General features: G+C 37.4%; 1 protein-coding gene across 4 annotated transcripts in view; it reads left to right on the top strand.

The window, feature by feature from the left end:
• FSTL5 (follistatin like 5) overlaps window positions 1–24,610 on the top strand; it is a 445,346-nt gene that overhangs the window by 268,150 nt on the left and 152,586 nt on the right. For all 4 annotated transcript variants that reach the window (XM_060778765.2, XM_060778762.2, XM_067468703.1 and 1 more), the window contains one exon: window positions 2,197–2,317. In XM_060778765.2, the coding sequence (XP_060634748.2) occupies window positions 2,197–2,317 (121 nt within the window). The remainder of the gene's footprint in view (window positions 1–2,196; window positions 2,318–24,610) is intronic.

Below are 24,610 nucleotides of genomic sequence, written 5' to 3'. Positions count from 1 at the left end.
GGCAGTGGTTACTGCAAGTAAAACCATTCTTTTATACTTGGGATTTGGGAAAAATGTTGCTACTGATGAGATGAGAAGGTGAAACAGCTGTGGATTTTTCAGTCCCAAACTTCTGGTTCAAGAACAAAACTTCTCTTCGTGCTTTCAAGTCATTTCCAATTTGTGATGACCCTCAGGTGCACCTATCACAAAGTTTTCCTTGGGTTTGTCATTGTGTTTCTCTGATATTGAGATAAAGTTACTTATCCAATGTCATGAAGTGGGTTTCCTTTAGGCTTGTGCATTGATTCATTTTGGATGTTTTCCTTTGGCTTGTTCAGCTTCTTTGGAAGCCTGTAATGTAGCAATTATTTACTAGCTGCAACAGAACATTGGCTGTCAAAAACCATCTACTTTCTAGAGGTTTTTTGTTGCATATGGAGTGTGGCGGGGCGGGGGGGGGGGGGGTGGGTGGAGGCAGCCACTAGAATGAAAAACATCCCAGGAAGTGAGGTTTCTTAAGCCCTCCCTTCTCTCTCGATTTGGAAGCAGAATGGAGATTGAAGTGTGAGGAGGTAAGGTACCAGTTTTCATTTCTGGGGCTTCCAAATCAAGAGAGAAGGGAGGGATTTTTAAAGGAAGTCCAGGGTAGGATGCCTCCAGGTTGAGCCCTCTTCCTTCCCTGGGAAAGGAAAAATCCCCTTAAAATTTCTTGGCTAACTGCCTCCTGCAGGGAGAGAGCTGCATGAAGCTGCAGCTCCTCTCTCCTCTAGAGTAGAAACATCTTTAACGAAGATAGAAAATGAGTCTTTCAGCTTCCCAGATGGATTTCTGTCCTCTTGAATTTTGGAGGCTCTCAAAAAATGGATTGGGACCCTCACTGAAATCTGGCACATCAAAATAGATAGTGATTTACCTGGATTTCACAAGCCTAGTTTCCACGCTTCAGACTCTGGTCTTCTGATCCAACACTCCAACCACTTTAAAACACAGACTGTATGAGTGAAACACCAAGTGTTTTATACATTTGTGCAAAATACCTTTCTAAATAACTCTTCGTGAAATTATGTTCATAAAACAAGGAAAGGAGGGGCTAACAGATTGTGGGTCAAAAAGATCAAAACCAACACATCTAAGACTACTACTTTTATTAGATTATATAATAAGCCAACAAAAAGTGCATTGTTCTAGTCTGTGCATTTTGTAGAAAAGTGCAAAAAAAAAACCCCACAAAAACCCCACCTCTCTTGAAACAGTACTAAAGCTCTAAAATCTTACTATTCTTTTCCAGAATGTTGGCAAGTTGGGGGGAAATTATCCTGTTTACGAAATGAAGAGAAACATCATTTAGGACCACTGGGTGGCCAACCTTATTGTCCTCTCCCATCCTTCATAACATGACAGTCTCCAGCCATGACATAGGTCTTACCTGTTGGTCATTGCTTGCATTGATGTCAGCCAGGGCAACAGGGCAGTGAGAGAGGAAGAGGAGGAGAAAAGGAATCCCTCTTTTCTCCCCCTCTCTTCCCAGATTACCTCATTTCCCCAGCAGGTATTACTGCAAGTGAAGGCAGACAGGACAGGGCAGTAGGAACAACTGTGTCCAGTTCCATTTGCGATGGCCCAAAGTTGTTGAATACTCTGAAGTCTTGGGTAGGATTTGGACTAATCCTCAACTTTGTCACACCTTGCTGGAAATCAGCTCTCTGCAGTGTTCAGCTGCTGCAAAGTGAATTCAGGGCCCGTCTAACTTAAGTGGTCAGTGATGATGTGCCCTGTCAGGTATTACATCCATACTTCACACAATTTGCCATATTGACATTTACATTGTTTCTTGGTTCATTTATAGGTGGAGTGTATTTGACTATCTTTCTTACTTTCTAGAGAAATATCTATGAGTGAAGTGAATAGTGATTACAGATAGAAATGTTTGCCTTTCAGAAATCTGGAATACAGTACATATCTATTGTTTCACTTTGACTAGGCATATTTAGATATTGTTCCAAATCTAAATATGCCTAGTCAAAAATACATTAACATTTTCATGAATGACATATATAATTACAAAGCAACTGCACATTCCTATTTTACATAGTTCTAGTTCATTGCCTTGCAGCCTCTTTAAAATGATATATTAAATGATATTAGAAATACTTAATTATACCATTCAACTCTTATAGCTCCAGTGTAATTTCATGGTTATAATTTTCTTGTCAGGTAATAAAACAGGATGAACTTGGCAAAGATCTCTCTGACTGTTCCCTTTTCGATCTGTTGAAATATGATGATTATAACAGTGACAAGCACCTATGCCTAGAAGAATTCTATCGAGCATTTCGTGAGTACATTTCCTAGTTTTATTCCAAACAATATCTATGTATTTTAAAAGAAATTCTGGTATAATAGTTTAAAGCTAATATTCAGTTTTGCATAAAATGTTGAAGTTTAACCCCAATGTCATAGGATTTTACTGCTATTTAAATATTAATTAAATGTTAATCTTAAATCATTAAATCTAAAACCACCTTGAGTCCCCCGTCCCCCCCCCGTCCCCCGGGGTAAGAAAGGTAGTATATAGACTAAGTAAATAAATAAATTAGAAAGACTGGACATTTCTGTCACAAAGACTAGATAAGACATATAACAGTTTAACATGTTTAAAATCAGCATTGATCTCTTCATTGCATCTCTCTGTTGAGGTCAAAGGGCAAGAAATTTCTGCTTCAGGACTTTATTAATTTCATTCATAGTCCATAGCATAATTCTTTACATGAAAATCTTGATTTCTTCTGCTTTTCCCCTTGAAAACATGTAAACACACACAAACAATAATGTAATACTGTGATATTATCAAGTGTTTTTAAGGTTTGATATGTTTTTAATTATTGTTTTAATATATATATTTTATTATATGTGTATGTTTTACATGGCATTGAATTGTTGCCTATATATGTAAGCCGCCTTGAATCCCCTACGGGGTTGAGAAAGGCAGGCTATAAATAAGGGAAATAATTAAATAAAGAAATAAAGAATACCAAAAGAAAATACTGTTTATGCAGAATCCTTCCTTCTTTTTATCTACCTTTCTTGAAAAATACATTTCTGAGGAGCATAAATCCTATAATATTCAAGCCCATAAAACCACTGATAAATTTTGGGGATTTTAGAAGTTGCAGATGAAAACAGGAACTTTTCAAATGTCTCTTTCTCAGTGTTCTACCTTGTGACTATTTTTTCAAATCAACCTTTGTAAATGGTATTTTTCTAAATGTGCTATATCAGAGGTTTTTAAACTTTTTCAGCCGCAGAGTCCTTTTTGAAGCAAAAGTTTCTCATGGAGCCCCAAGGAAATGTGTATATATTATATCATATATAATGCATATATATCAGGCTTGGACACATATTTTGATGCATTTTGTTTTACAATTTGATAAATAGGCTGGTCCAGTGACAGATAGATTGGCAGTGTTTGTGTGAACTAATTGAAACAAATTCCTATGCACACTGCACATGTCTCATTTAAAGTTCAAAAAAGAAAGAAAGAGAAATACAGTATTTAAAATGAACTTAACAATATTTAGGTGAAAGACCCCAGGACAATCCAGTCCAAACCCATTCTGCCATGCAGGAAAAGCACAATCAAATCACCCCCAACAGATGACCACCCAGCCTTTGGAATAATAATAATAATAATAATAATAATAATAATAATACCTGAGTGGTGGGAGGGAAATAGGGTTTTGGAAGCAAGGAATGCAAGGAAAAAAAGACTTTTGGCAGCAAGGGAGGGAGAGGAGCAGGAAAGAGGAGAGAAAGAGGCAGAAGTGTTTGAAGGAGAGGAGGAGGGAGAAAGAGAAGGAATTGCAGAGCCCCTCAGTATGCTTCACAGAACCCCAAAGGCTCCGTGGAACACACTTTGAGAACTGCTGTGCTATATGATAAAGCTAGGATTTTTGTAAGACGATGGTTTGCAAGAACTGCATAAAGTATCTTGATTCTATTAAGACTTAATTTAATGTTAGACATTTTTCACATTAAGGAACATTGCTTTAGAAAGTCTGTCATACAATGAAAAATAATATCTGAAACATACTTGCAGCTTACCATCTGTGGAAAAATCAAGAAGTTCACTTGTTGCAGATAATATGAACTATATTTCAATTCATGCTTTTTGGAATATAGAGCCTGAAGCTTACATTTAAATTTCTTTCCCAAAAACTTAGGCAATTAAATTCTGTTTAAATATGCAGACATAATAGGAGTGTGAAGCTGGCATGATTAATTATCACTATTGTTTCATCAGCATTTCTTAGTAGGAGATATATTTTTCAGCAGTTTAGTTAATTAGAGGCTTGACTGTCATCTAAAGATGGTAAGTTCAGAATCAAACATGACTGAAAATTACTTTTTGAGCTTTATGATTTGGCATATCTAAACCAATGGGGATTTAGAGTCTGCAGTTGAAAAATCAATTTTCTTTTAAGGAGTGTTTTACTTAAGACTCTGCTAGATGGTTTGTAGTGAACACTTTCAGTTACAAAAAAGGGTGGTGAAAACTTACAAAAACAATTGTTAAAATACAAATTTATCCTTAGGTTGGAAATCTTATCATTTCAGAGTGTGCTCGGACACCATAGCCACTGGCAATACTAGTTTCAGGATTTTGTAAGTTACTAGATGGACCAAACAAAACATGCTCACATGAAACCTGCTGCAAGCAGTCCATATGATATATGGTCAGTTCCACAGCAGAAACATTACTTGCAGCTTTTAAGCCATCACAGTAAGAACCAGAGGTTACTCTGGAGCTTTCATGAAACTGGAGTGACCATCAGTGTTTTTGATGTGTGGACAGGTAGATCAGGCTGGATCTGGGACAGTCAACTGTCCACACATCAAAAAGACCAGCCAGAAGCAGTTCCCTTGCAGAGTCTTGTAGATGACATTGCTTCTGGTGATCACATGGTTGGGCATTATGCTGTGACCTCTCCAGACGTGGCGTTGCCAACAAGGCTGTGCTGGGGAGATGGTCCTGAGACACTCTGACAGTAAGAGCCTCAGGAGGGCAGGGTACCCATATCGATGTGTTGTCAAGATGTTTGGCTGAGTGGATTGCAAAACAGGTTTTGGGTGGTTCTACACCAGTACATATGAACTCACTTTGTTATATTTGAACTAACTCTGGAAAAAATGCCTCCAGATTATTTTCCCTTGTGTAGATGAAGTCAAAATATGTGGCTTTTAAAAACTTTTAGTGTATCTTTTCCATACTGCTTTCCTACCAATCATAGCTCTTATCAGCGGAATCTTCAAATCCCCTTTAGTCTATGACTTTGAAAAATAATCCCCTTTTTCTTAGATCATAATGCAACCAACTGCATCTCTACTACTGAGGAAAAGTCTATTCAAAAAGCATTATTACCTCAGTCATAACCTTACATAGGCAAACCTTATTTCCTAGGAGGAACATTATTTATAGGCAAAATAATATCAAAGATGCAGTAGTTGAGGCTGGAAAAAAGGTAGAATAAAGTAATGCTGCCACTATCTGATCTTCATATATTGGGTAGGGGGCTTCTATGATTTTGATGATATGTATGAGTGTCGTACCTTTTCTCTTCAATATACCCAATGAAATTAATTGATGGGAAAATATCCAACATATGTTTGAGGGAGGCATATTTTGTTACAATTTTAAAAATGTTAATTAAATTCCCCATCCCTGCCACACACACATTTATTTTCACCCCACTTACTACACACACACACACACACACACACACACACACACATAATAGAATCATAGAATCAAAGAGTTGGAAGAGACATCATGGGCCATTCAGTCCAACCCCCTGCCAAGAAGCAGGAATATTGCATTCAAATCACCCCTGACAAATGGCCATCCAGCCTCTGTTTAAAAGCTTCCAAAGTAGGAGCCTCCACCACACTCCGACGCAGAGAGTTCCACTGCTGAACGGCTCTCACAGTCAGAAAGTTCCTCCTCATGTTCAGATGGAATCTCCTTTCTTGTAGTTTGAAGCCATTGTTCCTTGTCCTAATCTCCATGGAAGCAGTAAACAAGCTTGCTCCCTCCTCCCTGTGGCTTCCTCTCACATATTTATACATGGCTATCATATCTCCTCTCATCCTTCCCTTCTTCGGGCTAAACATGCCCTGCTCCTTAAGCCGCTCCTCATAGGGCTTGTTCTCCAGACCCTTGATCATTTTAGTCGCCCTCCTCTGGACACATTCCAGCTTGTCAATGTCTCTCTTGAATTGTGGTGCCCAGAACAAGACACAATATTCCAGGTGTGGTCTAACCAAAGCAGTATAGAGGGGTAGCATTACTTCCATAGATCTAGACACTATGTTCCTATTGATGCAGGCCAAAATCCCATTGGCTTTTTTTGCCGCCACATCACATTGTTGGCTCATGTTTAACTTGTTGTTCACGAGGACTCCAAGATTTTTTTCACACGTACTGCTCTCAAGCCAGGCATTGTCCCCCATTCTGTATCTTTGCATTTCGTTTTTTTCTGCCTAAGTGGAGTATCTTGCATTTGTCACTGTTGAACTTCATTTTGTTAGTTTTGGACCATCTCTCTAATCTGTCAAGATCGTTTTGAATTCTGCTCCTGTCCTCTGGACTATTGGCTATCTCTCCCAATTTATGTGTCGTCTGCAAACTTGATGATCATGCCTTCTAGCCATTCATCTAAGTCATTAATAAAGATGTTGAACAGGTCCGGGCCCAGGATGGAACCTTGCGGCACTCCACTTGTCACTTTTCAGGATGAAGAGGAAGCATTGGTGAGCACCCTCTGAGTTTGTCCATTTAACCAATTACTGATCTACCTAGTTTTGCCTAAGTCACATTGGACCAGTTTGTTTGCCAGAAGGTCATGGGGGACCTTGTCGAAGGCCTTACTGAAATCCAGGTACGCTACATCCACGGCATTCCCCGCATCTACCCAGCTTGTAACTCTATCAAAAAAAGAGATCATAGTGATATATATATATCACATAGATATAGTGATATATATATATATATATATATATATATATATATATATATATATCACTATAAATATTTATGCTACTGTAGCAAGAAAACCCCTCTTGGTGTTCCCTTGTGTAAAGTTGCCATCAACCAGGAATGTATATATTTTAAACAAATAACTTTTTACCTTTCACGTCACAGTTTTCTGCACAGCCTAGATGAAAACATTTGAATCTCCCATAGGGGTGCATTCCAACTTTAGCAAATCAGAGCTGAACTATATCCTTTAAGGGTTTATGGAACAAAATCTCTCTTGAGATGCAAAAATGTATGTTTGAAAGGCTAGTGTTTTAATTGCATACAAAGGAGATTAGATTATCAAAACTGTATGCTTCATTGGATTTTCCTTGTGAATAAATAATAAATGATACTTGTGCTGATATACTCCTTCTCATATTACTTTCTTCCTGACATCTCCACTACTGTTTAGCTTTAATATAAACCAAGTACAAAATGAAACCTGTAGGTTATTTACTCACCCTATCACCAACAGACATGCTTAGGTCTCCCTTACTCAAGGCCGTGGCTTCCTTGGTTGAGTTTAGTATCCATCCATAATAAGGCTGTCCTCTTTTCCTACAATCTTATTTATTTATTTAGAACATTTATATCCCGTCCTATTCTCGACCTCTGAAAAGGGACTCAGGATGGCTACCAACAGTCAAAAATTCGATGCCAATATTATATAAAACAGCAATAAAATACACAGTTACATAAAATGATTATAAATATACATTAGAAACAGTTTGCCAGGTTTAAAACAATCTTCTACCTTTCCAAACATTATTGTCTTCTCTTTTCATTATATCCGAAGTACATCAGTCTCAGTGTAGTCATCTTGGCTTCTAAGTAGAGTTTGGGCTTTATTTAATCTAGATCTCATTTATTTGTTGTTGTTTTTAGCTGTCTGTAGTATCTGTTGAATTCTCCTTCGACCTCACATTTGAAATGAGTTGATTAACTTCTTATCAGCTTTCTCCACTGGCTAAATTTCACAATCATACATAGAAAATTGACATACAATGACATGGGCCATCTTAATGTTACTTGATGTTCCAGTTTTCACACCTCCTTCCTCCAAGTTAAACAGAGTAATAAAATGCAGCCTTACCTGACCACCCACCACCCACCCTGAAACTTGGAAACCAATTTCTCCCCACTTATTCTTGATGGCAACCTCTTGTCCTGAGCACAGGTTACACATCGGAGCAATCAAACATTGTGGCACATCCATTTATTGAGGAACTATACATGGTCTTTCATTATCTACATAATCAAAGTCTTTGGTATCTATATATCTATAGATACCAAAGTATCTATAGACAGGTTGATTTTCTTCTGCATGTTTTAGTGCACTCAATTATCTAACTTATGTCTGCAATCTGGCATTTCTTGTGCTCTGTATAAGGTAAAAATCTGTAGAATGTTGAGCATCAATTTGCCTGTATGGCATATTAATGGAGTTGCCGTTTGGAATGTAATTGAGTATTTCCAACCTGCGGGCCATTGATTCAGTTTCCATATTTGTTGCCAGGTCTTAGTTAGAATGATGATGATGATGATGATGATGATGATGATGATGATGATATTTTCTTATCCTCGTGACAGGTTACAGAATAATTAAAACACACGAGTTTAGATTCTGATTTCTAGAACAACAGAAGGCTGCATATTCATATAAATATTAGGCTGTAATTCCAGTTTCAAATCTAAACTAGAATGAAAAAGCAAAAAGGCAGTGCCTCCTCTGATCTGTGTTTCCCTCCTGATTGACTCCCTAACCTCCATGCGGTTAGTAAATGTGTAAACACAGCTCTGCATATCTAGAGACTTCCACACGCTTGACAACCATGCATGAACAGAATTAGTTATCACTCAGAACATTCTAAGCATGTACACCGTGCTTGCCTTCTTTTGAACTCTCAGGAGAATGGGTTTGCTTCTTTTCTTTTCCTCACATTCAGTCATCATGTGGAAGGGAAAGGGATAATAGTATTTCTTTCTTGCTTTGAGTGAAATGTACTGTGTACACATTTCTACTTTGTAAGGTTGCTCTTACTTTGAATACTTCCTATAGCAACAATATTCTTGTGTTTATTGCAGTCATTGAGGGGAGGGAGGTGTGTTGCTTTTTAAGTTGAAATAAGAAGTAATTTCACCTTCCCAGTAGTATACCTTTATGAAATAAACATCAAGACAAGCAATCTCCAGTAGCCCTTTACAGTAGTATACAAAAGTCCCAGGCTTACAACAAACAACTAAGTAGCAATAACACATTCTTTTCATCACTTAAACAGATGGAAATACATGTATAGTGCCTTTATGCTATAAAATTTCTGGAATCAATAGGGAATAGAGAGTCAACAATATAAGAAATGATTCAATATAGTGAATTCACATAACAAAGATAATAAATAATTGAAGATTTTACCTGTGTCTTCTGTAAAGTAGAGAAAAAATAATTAACATGACTTAAACTATGAGCCATACATCATAAATAAAAATGAGGTGTTTTTTGAGACAAAATAAAATAATATTTATTTCAATGCACAGTCAGTAGTAGTTACCTTTTGAGGCTATAGAATATTTAGAATATTTAATTTTAAAAAGCTTAGAATTAGCTATTCCGATGTGTATTTGAAGCCAAATGGTACAACTGTATTCACTGAAATAAGCATTAAAAAAGGAATTGTAGTACAAGATAAATATTTAACTCTAAATCCTGCTTTTCTTTGCATTCATTCATACAGCTGTTGATTAACCTAACAAGACAGAATGTGGGAGCAAAGCTGTGTGTGATTATGGGGATATTTGCATGATTATTAAGTGGAAGGAAGATAACCTGTCAGCACATTGAGAATGGGAAAAGCATGATAGGGAGTGTGTGCTTAACCAGCTATTGCTGGATTACAACTCCCAACACCCCTAACTCTGGTTTGTGGTAGGTAGATGAGAGTTGCAGTGCCATTCTCTTGCCTAAACGCTGCCTGCCAGTGTGACATTTTGGGGGGAGGGCAGCAGTTATTATCCCATATATAATGACAATTTAGAAATCTGTTAAGCTCAAAACAAACAAATAAGGACCATCAGATTCATTTTAAATCCTTCATGTGTCTACTCAGATTTCAATGAATACATTGGATTGAATTCAGTGAAGTATATTTTTGTTTGTATCCAGTATGATTAAATTGAAATAATGAATTAATTTTTTAAAATGAATTGAATTTATGCAGGCCCGTAGCCAGGATTTCGATTGGGGGGGGGGGCTGAGTTTGTTTCGGGGGGGGGGCTGAGTCTGAGTGAAAGAGGGTCTACTCTAGCAAACCTTTTGTATCGTTACCCCAATACCCCCATGCATATGGGATATATTGAGCATGGTGATCAGATCATGATATTAATAAACATAACAGTTTAAATAATGCACCAGTAAGGCCTTTTCGCGAACCACCATGAGAATTTCGGGGGGGGGGGGGCTGAAACCCCTCGAGCCCCCCCCCCCCCCCCGGCTACATGCCTGAATTTATGAAAAGTAGGGTGTGGTTGCTCATCTTTCTCACTGATGTTTCTTTGATATGTATTCAGAAAAGAAACTTTAATAGGATTTTGGTATTTTTTGATGCTGTTGTCATTTTGTTTGTTGTTAAATTAGGTTGTGTTATAATGTTGAATGTATTTATTTTGATGTAATTGTCTTTATGGTTTTCTTTCCAGCAACTGAATGATTGGCTTGTATGTTGGAAATCACCCTGAGTCCCTTTGGGGAGATAGGACAGTATACAAATAAAGTTTTATTTTAATTATTATTTATTATTTAAAGCTGTGTTGTAAGTTTTTGGACTGTATGGTCCAACATTCTCTCCTGACGTTTTCCCTACTTTTATGGCAGGCATCCTCAGAGGTTGTGAGGTCTGTTGGAAACTAGGAAAATGAGGTTTATATATCTGAGGAATGTTCAGGGTGGGAGAAAGAACTCTTGTCTGTTGGAGCTAGGTGTGAATCTTTCTTACAGCAACCCAGCAATTCTGGCCATGAAAGCCTTCGACAATACATTTAAAGCTGGGATATCCCCCCCCCCCCCCCCAGCTTTCCCCATATATTCCTTTTGAAAGATTAGTGTGCCTTATTACTTATCAGAGAAGCAGTGTCCACTAGAGGTTGCATGGTGCCATTTATAACTTGTGGGAACAATATTACTTTTTTGGTACAATGAGTTATCTAGTTACTTTTAAAGTTACATTTCAGGGTGTTCTTGGTAATTTGTAGATATTTTTGTGAGATTTTCTCCACATTTTATTATTATGTTTTTCTCTAACTCACCCCAATGAGCAATGCTGCAAAGAATTTCTAACACTGTAACAAACAACAACAATGAATTTAATTGAAAACAACTCTTAGATATAGATATTGCACATCAGATGGATTGCCTTAAATACAGAGACAGGGGGAAAACATTTTTCCCCTTTGTTAGACCACTCTTTAAATCTGCTTCACATAAGATCAGTTGTTTTCACTTGTAAACATTGGTAGCATTTGTATTTACAGTTTCCATATGGGGACTAGTACAATAAAGGCAAACCTATCAAGGACATCACTACCCTTGTTCTTAGAAGAGAAGCATCAGACAACAACTCATTCATAGCAAGGGAAACATAGTGAGACGATAATGGAGATCTACTATCATAGTAGTCAAGATCTGAAAGTGAAAAAATATCTCTATATTACAGATGTAATTATTCACTAAGGACTCATCTACACTGGCCACTTATGGTTAAGGGCTGGTGAATCAGCTCTGTGTGGCTAAATGAAACACAGAACTAATCTGAATAAATGCAAGCCAGGTCCACATTAACATAGCCTTGAATCACCTGAGCCAAAGTTGTGGGTTGCTCTAAACTCCTACAGAATCTGGAGCAAAACATGACTTTGGATCCATGAAATAGTTGTGCTGGTCTGCACTGTTTACACAGCCATCCTTTGTTCTTCAGGCTCCATAAGTCTGGGGATACAAGATAGCACTTGCTGTCCCCCCTGCCATTTTCCTCATCATGGCTGCCAGTGGGTATGACATGGCTTGTTGGTCATTCATCACCAGGAGTGACGTTGGCTGGAGTGAGGAGGCAAAAAGAGAAGCAGTGTCCAATGGAGGGTCTGCCCCCCCCCCTCCCCAAGTGTGTTACTCAGGAGCTCCAGCTGACATCACTCCAGATGACAAGTGACCAATAGTATCCATCAATGGGCAGAAAAGAGATCAGTTAAAATTGTGTTTCACTTTTTGTTTTAGGATCTGTGTTTGGAAAATTCACCTGTATTTTAAACACTGAAAACTATTTCATTGAATGTTCGCGCTGAATATTCAAACTTCAATTATTATGCAAATAAATGCAGTATGTTCAATGCCACACATAAATGACTTACATATGCAGGGCATTACTTGAACATCAAGTGGGTTTCATTTTGTAGTTCAAAGAATACTATTCTCAGGAGGAAGAAATAGATGTGGTTTTAGGTGATTCCACTTTAAATTTCATTTCCAAAAGTAATAAGCACATTTAAGTAGCAGTATGGAATTTCTCAGTAACTCTTGACCTGTTTTTTTATACTGCCTTTCAAGCCGAACTCCTATAATTTGCTTTCTATTGTGTGTCATTTTCCTTGTTCACTTTTCATTCACTTCAAAGACCGGTGAATATACTATTGATGACCAAATGAAATAAAAATGTAATGTGGGCATTTAGAGAAATCTTGAGGAAAATATTGTGGATGAAAAGGCTTAATTCTTTATAACGATATAATGATACTAAAGAGTGAGAAAGCAGAAATGAGAACTTGAATTCCTTTTATATTCAAGTTCTCTTGTGTCTGGGAACTGGGTGTGTGACTGTTTTGGATTATCTTGAGACAGTACATCTTGATGCACCAGTGACTCTTGTGGGTTGCACTTTTTTATCAGCTCTGAATGGTTGGTCAGCTATGAACATTACCACAATGGGTCATGTTCCAGATAATGTCCTAGTTGCATTGCTGCAATGCATTGTATGAGCAGTTTTTCCTGAAAAGTATATAGCAGAGTAGATGAGGCTTAAGTGATAAGCTTGCAATGAGAGGTCTGCATGTATGTTACTCAAGTATTGTTTGAAAACTAATTAATTTAGAAGTGATGTTTCATAAAAGTGCTTTTTTAGAAGTCGCAAGGCTTTGTATGAACACTATGATGGGTAATTGAGTGAAATATAATAATAATAATAATAATAATAATAATAATAATAATAATAATTTATTTATATTCCACCTTATCTCCCTGAGGCGACTCACCATTCATATGAATAAGTAATTGTCATTTGTGCCAGGAACCCAGGTGCCACATGCTTTTTTTAATTAGGTTTCATTTTTTCCTGTTATCCATGCAATTTTGGGTGTTCAAATACTTTGTTCCCTTATAGGCAGCAAAAAAAAATAATTTAATCCCTCTGAAAAGTGAATCACTAGTGATAGAAAACTCATCAGAGGATAATTCTAAATCTTGGCAAAGTTGTTAAGATTGCGTTCTATTGGGAAATGTGCATTGTATCTTTAGATAAGTTTTGTTGAAGACTTTTCTTTTGCAAATTTTGACCTTGCGTTATGTTTGAATTGACCATCTCCAGAATTCTTCCTCTGAACTATAAACCAAGTAAGGACAATGTGCTGCCTAAGTAGGATGCTGTGTTGAATTTATGCCGGTTCCCCTGCTGTGCTAGCTGCACATTTCCTTTTTTGTGACTCCTGTCAAACTTTCCAACAAACGCACGAGAACAGAAGATTTTTAACCATCTGGTTAAATTTACAGTCTTGAACTGTTCCAGAAAGACTTGCCAAGCTCGATTAGTGGTAATATTGCAATAGTTATAATATTTATTTCTTGCCCACCATTCTCTATGGATCAAACCAGGAATTACAGATTAAAATACAATTATAAATAGACACATAATACAGTTATGAACATGACCACCAATTAAAAATACATAATAATTTAAAAGAGTATAACATCCGATAAAATTATATATATATTAAAAAACTATAAATTCCTAATTTAAAAATTCCTAATTTAAAAACCACCTAGCATACTGGAAGGGAATGGTCTTTGGCTTTATTTCAACTCAGACAGTATATCCAGGTGTCAAATATTTTCCAGCAGGTTATTCCACAATTTGATAGCACTGGAAGTTTTTAAGTTAACAGTTTCTTGTTTAGTCCTGGCTAACTGCAGTAAATTTCCCCAGAGGACCTTAGTTCATGGTATAGACAATATGGGAGAAGAATTAACTTCCCCCTCCCTGTGCAGCTGGGAGTGGGAAGTGGTTTGCCACCTCGGCCAAAGAAGAGACAAAGAGAATAGCTCCAGCCAGAGCTGTTTTTAGGGGGGCAGAGCTGCAATTGTTAGCAGCTGCCCTCCAAGTTCATTCCAACAAGCAGGCTTACCCACCCTCCTGCCCAGTAACAGTACAATTCATTGACCACCTTTGGGGCTGGGTAGGAATCCCCCCCTTTGTTCTAGGGTTTGTTTGGGGGGGGGGGGGTTTGCCTACCCTATAATGTTCAAAAAGGGTGAATTGGAAAGGTGCAGTTTTTAATAGGACACATGTGGAAAATTGCAAGGGATTTACATTTTGGTGTTCACTTAAGACACCCCCTTAGTTTTTAGGCTAGGAATGGAAATCCTCAGCTGTAGTTCAAATAACCAAGGTGAGAGCGAATGAAAATGGCCTAGGGATGGAAAGTCTGGCCTCAATAAATCCTTGGGGCAGAATTCTCCATTATGTTTCCCTTAGTGGTCACCCAAGATTATTTCAGCTGGAAACCCAGGTGTTTTACCCAAATTAGCCGAGTAGTAGGTCCAGGATGGCCATTACCTTGGCTTTATCCACATCAAGTTCATGCCACACTTTATAATTATCTGCAAGTTACAAAGTTTAATTTGGTAACAATGATAGTAGTTGCCCATAGTTTAACCCATATTTGTTGCATGATCTCATTATTTTAGGGGTTGGATGGCAAAAATTCATATGTAACCTAGACCCAAACCTTAGGGTTTTAACAGTAACAACAAACATTTTGTACTTTGCCTGGAAACTATTTGGCAGCCAACTGGCAGGTACAGTAAGTCAAACTGACTCTAGTAGAGAGTGCTCTGAAATACATTGTTTGAAGATTGTGTTGCTTTTTCAGATGTGTTATGGCAAAACAGTGAAAATGGAAATAGTTGCGACAATGACACTTAGAACTTCAAAGGTTAAAGATGTTAAATAGTTACTATATTTGATCCCTTCCTGTAATATATGTAACTATACATTACTGTGTTTAAAATCATGAGCCAAAATATGTCAACAGCTTTCTTGAAGTTCATTATTGATTGGTTCTAAAAATACCTCCAAGGCTCAACTGCTTCTTTTAAAATGTTTCATAGAAACTAAGTGCAAGTATGCACTAGCCATGTTCAATTTTAATATTATTTAAAAAAATACAGGCATTAACTTGGAATCTATATAGCTATTAAATGCTCCGTGGAAAGGTGACTATGGTAAATTCCTGACATTTAAATGAAATGATATTGCCTGAGCAACCCATGTGCAAAAACAACAAATATATACAGAAATTGATTTTTGCATTAAATCACTTTTCCACTTGGATAAATTCATGAAAAATATACATTTGGTTGGAGATTATTAGCCTTTGAAACCAATTATTGCTATTTATTATGGGAAGTGACATTTAAATGTAATATAGGCAGAGGGCTTTGCTTTCTGTAAGACCTATAAAATCAATGTTTGAACAGAAATTAATCAGGAGTCTTAACATTCTGTCAGAATACTGATGTGAATTTGCATCTTCTACTAATATCCCATACTGCCTCATACAACATCCTATTATGTTTTGGATAATGAAATACATTAACTGAAGAAAATGCTGCTAGGAGGCCAAGAAAAGCTGGGTAACTTTTCGGCTGTGAGCTTCCTTAAATTAGCTTACATTGGGTTAAACCTCATTTTGGATTTTAAGATCCAAAGAGAATTTTGCATTTCCACAGCAGCCTCCTGTATTCTATAAAGTTACCAGATGTTTCTGCATTATAGAAGTGATGATAGAAGTTTTCTTCTGAAAACTTCCTTGTGCTATCTTATTTTAGAACCCAAGTTCATGGGCTAAGCTTTCATACTTGTATTTAAATTTAACTTAATTTTTAAACATGTAAGGTTACATTGCGCATATCGAATCAATATTTGCAATCTGATGAAAGAAAAATGATAAGCAGTGTCACACTAACACTATAATCCAACTTGGAATCTGTTTGCGAAGAACTGGTGTGACTGCTCAAATGGTCAGATTGCCCTGCCTGTAACCAGTTTGAGATCAGAAAGATGGTTACATTTCCCATGGGAACTGGCTACAAACTGCTTTGTAGAGTTTTTAATTTTTAATTTCAGGGAGAGATGTGCATTAGTGCACAAGAAGGCATTGGGGGTGGGCAGGAAAGAAAGGGAAACTGATAGCATTGGAATTTGCAAGGTGCCATGCAAATTCTTCACAGTGGACTGTTGCGTAGTCAGCATTTTCCTCTTGAGGACCAGTGTGCAATAGACCTCTGACTGCTCAGAACAACTCTGCTGAATGGTTCTTGCAGGTGTAAGGATGACAGCAAAAATGATTTCTTTGCTGCTGTCAGAGTCCTGTCCACCAGAATACTGCTAAACAGATGCAAATCACACTCCAAAGTAGTCGAAGGTCATCCAAAGCAATTAGCCAAAATAAGGGCAAGACACAAGAATAGTCCAAAGTCCTTTCCAAAATATCCAAACCCAAGTAATCTCATCAACACTGACTCTGTGAGCCAAATTGTAATCCACACACCAAAATCAAGGTCGAGTCAGGAGTTCAAGAGTTCACTAACATTGCTTCCAGTAGCTAGCTGATCCAGACTCCAGATACTTATGCCACTTTCCCAAGTGATCCCACCTGTTAGTCATCCTTTCAGCTTACTGATGGGATTTCCTCAATTAAATGGCATCAGATCTTAATTGCAGCCCAGCTGGAATATTTAGTTCCTGGGCTGCTTCCTGAAACCTCTGAATCTGCCCTGACTCTGTATTCACATCGACTTGGGGCTCTGGTCCTGCTCTACAGAGGTGGGTTCCTCAGTGTCAGGCTGCTTGTGCTGCTGATCTATATTTGCCCCTGACTGACGCTGGATGAAGAAATACTTGCCTCTCATCCTCAGCCCAAGACATGACAGCTACTCTCATTGCCATATAGTAGGCCTTCAAATAATCTGTAGCCCGCCTTCAGTCTGATTCACTTTGACTTTTCTGCCAACATTGTTCTAGCCTTTGACTCACTCACTTAATCACCACCAACTCCATAGAAAACCAAGGAGCTAGTTTAGCTCCACTCTATCAGTGAAGATGCTCAGGAATAATTATGTCTATTGCTTTGGCCATTTCCCCATTGCAGAGGTCAGCCTGTTTTTTTTTTTTAAAAAAAAAAAAAAAGAAAACATTTTCAAGACATAGAAAGTTGAATCCTTGGATGCACAATCCGTGGATATGGACAGCCAACTGTGATGTCAACAGAATTGCTTGCCATGGTGACAGGAAAATCCCCCAAAATCCATCCAGATCAATCAATTCACCCCTGCAAAGGATTTGATTCTCAGCAAATCTATACCTAACCATGTAATAATTGGTTTGTAAAAATTGAACTGTAGAAAGTTCCTACATATCACAATCTTCATCATCTCATCCCAAACAGAAAACAAGGTCCAGAGTGTGCCTAGAAGCATGAGTAGGACCAGGCAGCACTTGGGGCAGACCCATGGTTGTCATGGAGCCAGAGTTGTCTTAGCAAAGTTATGCACCTTAGCAAAGTTATGTGATATCTCCTCCTTCTTCCTGATCGCATGGGTGCCCTATTCGAGCCATGAGGAGGGGTGGGTAAGAAATAATATTCATGATAGTGATGATGACTGCAAGCAAGTCAATCCTTTTTTCTGCAGGCAGACTCTTGGAGAAAGATGAGGGGCACATTGCTGGGGAGGTTGTGGTGGGGTTTTGGGAGGATTGGGTGTTTTAAAATGCATTTTATGGTATTTATTATATGTATTTTTTACTGTATTTTTAAACTGTGTCACACAGTTCTGTTTTGTTTTTGGATTTTTGTATTTGCTTTGTTTTAAATTAATCAAAGTGTGTGACTGTTAGCTCCCTTGTGTCCTCTCAGGGAGGAAGGCAGGGCATAAATAAAGTAAATGATGATGATGATACCAGGAGAGAAACCCATACGATTAGGAAAAAGAAAGGGGTCACCACCCTTTATCTTCTTCAGCAGAGTTGTCCATGATGGTCAGGAGTTCTGTGCGTAGCTATGAGTTGCAGCAATCCTGGCATGGCCATGATCCAGCCCGTTTCCCTGGACTGATGAATGACAGTGAAAGGGTGAAAGCACCAGTGGCCCATTTAAGCCACTGGGGCTGCATCTTACCAAATGCAGCTGTCCAGGCTGTCCTAAAACTGTTGCTCAAGGATTCCAGGCTGACTAAGATATTTGCAGTTTGGGACTTATTCTGTGTTAAATTAGCACATAATTTTATGCAGACACATCATTTATGCAGATACATCATTTGCAACAAACATCATTTTTGCATAGAAAAATCCTGTTTTCATCACAGAAAAGGATGTTTCTAGCACAAAAGTGTGAATGATGCACAAAATCAGTTCAAACTATGAATAATCTTCACTCTACAGGGTTTTGAAATTTTCTCAAAATAGAATAAACTTTACTGTCTCCATAAGAGTTAACCTCAATGAAATTTTGCTTCAGTCCCCAAATCTCTAGCATCACAGAGAGTGAGTTATAAAAAAAAAAACCTGGAACTCGTATATTTGGCATTTCCTCATTTCCCTGGTAACTTTGTTCCTTTTCTTTTGATGCCTAAAGTGTTTTGTTCCCATAAATGCTTAGCTGATATTTAAAGTTACTGTGATGCTAGAAAGTTGGGAAATATGATTGTTTTAGGGTAATATCTTTCTTTCTCCTATAGCTATATTTGTGAACCTCACAATATCAAATAGGGCTCACAACCATTCATGTTTGAATCCCTCTTTGGAAGGCTTTATGTGAGTGAATCTATAAACATTTCAGTATTGATTTATACTGTAGTAATTTAAATCTGGAACTTCCTGGAGCATTGGAGCAGCATTTCAAGACTTCAAAACAGTAACAGTGTAATGCTGCATTACAGCACCAGAGTGATAATGCTCCTACAACCCACTTATACTGGTGTCAAAAAATCAGATAAGATGCAGACTGAGAACAAAACAGGCATTGCCTTTTGAAAGGAACACTGGGTTTTCAGTCTTGTTGGCATGGCAAATGCAGATCTTTTGGGAAGCAGTGAGAAGTAGATATATGAATGGATTTTTGGTGAACTTCCCAGATTCAATGAAAGACTTATTACAAAATCTCCATGTTGGCATGCAAGTCTTATAGGGAACTTCAGAGAAATAAAAGATACATAAAGCTATGCATGCATTTTGAGTTGAACTTGTTTGTTTAATTGGACTTAATTGAAAAAACAGTAACAACAAAGTAGACTTTTGGGATTGTGTTGCATATATTACATAAATTGCATAAATAAATGCATAAATTAGCCATGTGTGTGAAATCAGCAATTATTTCAATGCCAAAGAGACACAAAGTCTTGAAACTTGATACAAAATAGGGATGAGAAGAACATGTAGGTGGAATATGAGACAATATAGTAAAGTTGAGAGGGTTTTTTATAACCGTAAGTAGATAGAAGTGTGACAAGTTCATCTTCATATTGTACATACAAAAGATATGACGCAAAAGGAGAGGTGCATAAATCCTCATCTTTGTTAGTTATTGATAAAATGCAAAAGGAGGGGATATAATTGAACACAATACTTTCCTAGGGTTTTACAGAATCACAGAAACATAGATCTGGAAGAGACCACAAAGGCCATCCAGTCCAATCCCCTTCCATGCAGGAAAACACAAAATATACCCAACAGATGGCCATTTATCTTACGAGATATAAAACTGAATGCAGGAAATGTAATGCCAAGGAAATCTCCCTTTCTCCAGATGTCAATAACTGTGCATAAAGAAATTTTAAAGTCCAAATTTAATTGATGTATGGATGCTTTCCACAGAAATACTTTTCTTTGCCAAAGAAAACATAAGGCCACCACAGATTACAATTGCCTAGATCTAGTTGTGTTTTGACTTTTGGATCATACTGCATAGGCATGGAAATTGTGGAGGAGGCAGAAGACAGAATCCTGATTGTTTCATTTTTCATTTAAAATAAAATGACTCTTTCCAATTTTTAGGTTGCTGGAACAAACATTATATTGCAAGTGTCATTTGAGAAGGAGAGTCTAGTACTACTCCAGAATGTAAAGGAGAGCAAAGGTAATTGGGAATCCTGTAAAGCAGATGTTCGGGCCAAATCCAGCCCCCATGTCCTTTTATGTGGTCTTCCAGATGACTTGAGCTGATGAGAGTGGTGATACCATAACATCTGAAAGACTGCAGTCTGTTCTATTTGGTCAGGAGAGTGGGGTTTGAATTTGGATACAAGGTTTCTGAATGTACCTGGCATTCTCCAACCTCAGAGACACAAATGCTGTTGGGTTGCGATTCTCATTATCCCCAGTACACATGGCAAATAATCAAAAGTGATGGAAGTTGCTGTTCAATAACATCTAGGAACCCAAACTGGTTAAAACCTAAAGACCTCCAGCCGCTATGTAAATAATTATAGTTGGTCCCCTGTATCCATGAATTTGAAGGCAACCATAAAGCCGATGTGGCCCTCAATGAAAATGAGTTTGACACCCCTGCTGTAATGTTTAATGAATTACTAGAATGGCAGCATAAACATTGCTGCAAGGAAGTCCATTGGTAGTTAATGTGGGGGCAGTAGGGAAAAAGGCTTCCCTTCCAAGAATTATCCTTAACACATCTTTTTCACGTTTCACATCAAATTTAATTCAATTTATGGAGCCCCTCTGAATTAAAGACCTTATCAAATCCATTGTCTTGCAAATTCAAAGTTGTTATTTCCTTGATTGCATTATGGGCGGACTGAGACAATCTTCCTCCTTTTACACTGCCGCCTTCCACTTTAATAAATCAATATATTTTCCTATGAATCATCAATTAAGAAAAATGCAAATGGAAAACATTAATGGCTCTATAACAACAATTTAGGGTATGACAATTTGAAGAATGATAAACTGGAATATGGCATTAAGTGTAAGTGTGAATAGTAATTCATTCACTCTGCATCAGATATCTACCTTAATAGCTTGTTTTTAATAGGAGACAAGATGTTGTCCACAGAAATAACACAAGCAGGACATGGGGAGTGTAGCTATCTGCCATTGTTATTGTCCCACAACTAGCATGCCTTATTTACTGCCTTTGAATATAGAAGCTCCCCATAGTTATCATACCTAACAATAGTAAGGATGTCAAATGTTTTCAGTCAGGACTGAGATAACTCCACTTTTAGATCTCATTTACACTGCCATATATTTCAGTTTCTGGATGCATATCAACTGCATTGAATTGGATTAAATGACAGTATAGACTCCTATAATCCAGATCACAGCAGTTAATCCACATTCTGAAACTGGATTATATGGCAGTGCAGATGCAACCTTAGATTCTGCTCTATATTACTACTCTCTCAAGCCTTAAAGCTTACACTGAGACACGGTGATTGGTGGAGTCCATTAAAGAGGCATTCCCCCAGACAACGGAATATCAATTCTAAAATACTATTAAAGGAAATTGCTCCAATTGGAATTGCCACAGAACATCCAAAACCTTGTAACACACAACCATGGAATAAATTGGTGTGTGTGTTTGTGTTGATGTGTAGAGAGAAGGACGTAGACCTAGTGAAAGAGGACAAAGGGTCAAGTGCCACTTTCTGAGCATTTACAGTGACTGCTTCAGACTTTGTAAATGAGAGTTACACTGGAATATTCTCAAATACTCAACTAACCCTCTGAAGAAATAGCAAACTGATATCAGATTCATATATTTCTCATTAATAGACATGTCCTCTTTGATTTTCTTCTTATCTCCTTTTCAAACTATCAAAATCCCTAAAGAACATAAATTCAGGTGAAATTCACGAACAGGAATCCTGAGACACATGAAGGGGAAAGCCTCCTATGAATTGCATAGTGTGATAGCTGGAAGGGGTAAGAATAGAATAGAAAAGAAAATCCCTGGGTGAATTGGTAAAATTCATCTTCAGAGTTTTATATGTCTAACGCATCCTAGCCATGAATGTCTTTTTGAAGAGGAGCATTCTTTGTAGAAAGTCCTGCAGATAAATCCTTTTGCTGTTTCAGAGTGGAACAGATTGCATCCAATTATGAGTATTTTCAAAACATTTCCCAGAGGAAGAATGCTTTTGCCCTTTACAATAGCAATTTTGCTCCTTCTGCCAAATTCCTGCTTTGAAGGGTCATTCAAAGGCTATTTCTTGTGGCCTAAATATCTACTAGTTTTTACTGCAGGACTTTCGCCTTGACCTTATTGTAACCAGCTTCACTCCAGCATAACACTTAAAGAGCTCTTGAACCATTTGTTATTGTCCAGCCAGCAGTACTCTCATCCATAGGAAAGTGATAGCAATCTATCTGCCTAAAAAAAAAACTTCTATAAAATCACCCCCTTTTCTTTTGAAACTCTTATTTGGGGGATTTTGTTCATTGCTTATAGTTTAAGGAACTTATATTTCTGTATATACTTTATGTCGAGGACTACCAACTTTCTCTTGAGTAGCAATTCTGCTTAGAATTTCACCCAAGTTATCATACAACTGAAACTTTTTTTCATTTCTGATGTCATGACCCACACACACACAGCCTTTATTGATATACAACAACAAAATCACAACACAGAAATATACAACAAGTGGAAGTCATGGATAAAAAGGAAAAGAAAGCATACTTTAAAGTTACTAATCTCAAGAATAATTTTTCCAACAGTCTCACAAAAGAATGCATCAGAGTTGTTCAGAAGATATGAAATTTTATAATACCCTTGCCATTGAGAACACTGAAAAAATGGAATTCCTGTAATGTTATGACCCATTAATTGGGACCACATAAATTCTCTATGGGTGCATTTACACTGTAGAAGTAATGAAGTTTGACACCACTTTATTGCCATGGCTCAATGGTATGAAATCCTTGGATTTGTTGTTTGGTGAGGCACCAGTGCTCTTTGACAGAGAAGGTAAAAGACCTCACAAAACTACAACACCCATTACTCCATAGCCTTGATCCATGGCAGTTAAAGCAGTCTCAAGCTGCATGAATTCTATAGTGTAGGCACATCCTATATTTCCAGAGTGTCTCTTTTCCTAGTACCTTTGACTGGAGAAACTTCTGCTGTGAGAGAATTGGCCAGCTGCAAGGACGTTGCCCAGGAGAAGCCCAGATGTTTTACCATCCCTGTGGGAGGTTTCTCTCATGTCCCCACATAAGAATCTGGAGCTGACAGACGGGAGCTCACCCCGCTCCCCTGATTCGAACCGCCAACCTGCTGGCGGTGTCCTGCTGGTACAGGGGTTTAAACCATTGCATCATCAGGGATTGAACAGCATTGTATTACCTGCTTTAATAGAAAAAGATATATTATATTTAAAAGGACAGAGCATTTTCTATTATGACTATGCAGTTACAATGTGCTGTTTGGATGATATGTAACTGCTTTTGATTATAATCATTTGATATGGTCTATTAGATTTATTGACTTCATTGCTTTTTAAAAATCATTGTTTAACAAAATAATATTGACATGGATTATCATTCTACATGGTATATAGCATGGAAAGGCATTCATATTTTTGGTGATCTGAAAGTATGCTTTTATTTTACCAACCTGCACTCACACTTTGTAATCATCAGATGAAGTTGTTCCTATTTGTCGACCTTTAAGAATAATAGAACAAGACCAAGACATAATCCTTTTTTTAAAATGAAGCACCATGCTAATTTAATTTGTTACCAGTTGGGATATATTACATCAGCAATCTTTCAAGTGCGTTCATAATCAGTGATTTTCTCTTAAATGTTTTATGGAGCTATTTTATAGGGAACTTTATCTGTGTTATTAGTTCAACTGTTTGCCTTTGGTTGACTCTTCCTCCCTGACTTTAATTATTAAATAGTTTTTGGATTGTACAGAATTGACAGTTATTTTTCCTCTTTTATTTATTGATGGATTGGTGGGTGGATAAATAAATACCCATAGGCCCAAGAGGCTCCCATCAATAAAAATAAATAAGTGAGTAAAAGTATTTTAAATGAACAGGAAATTAACACAACAATGGCTGTAGCAGCAAGACGACATTATTAACATACTATTTCTGTTTCAACACAAACCAATTAAAATTGACTTTATTCTGTTTAATTAACAATGACATGGGGATTGCTGTAGCGTAGCCCTTCTTCCGTGAATCCTCTTTTGTGTTTGTCTCTTTTAAAA

Source organism: Anolis sagrei, chromosome 5, assembly GCF_037176765.1.
Source record: "Anolis sagrei isolate rAnoSag1 chromosome 5, rAnoSag1.mat, whole genome shotgun sequence".
In the NCBI taxonomy this organism is placed as follows: Eukaryota; Metazoa; Chordata; class Lepidosauria; order Squamata; family Dactyloidae; genus Anolis; species Anolis sagrei.
Note: the sequence above shows the minus strand (reverse complement) of the source record. Positions and strands in the feature narration are given on the sequence as shown.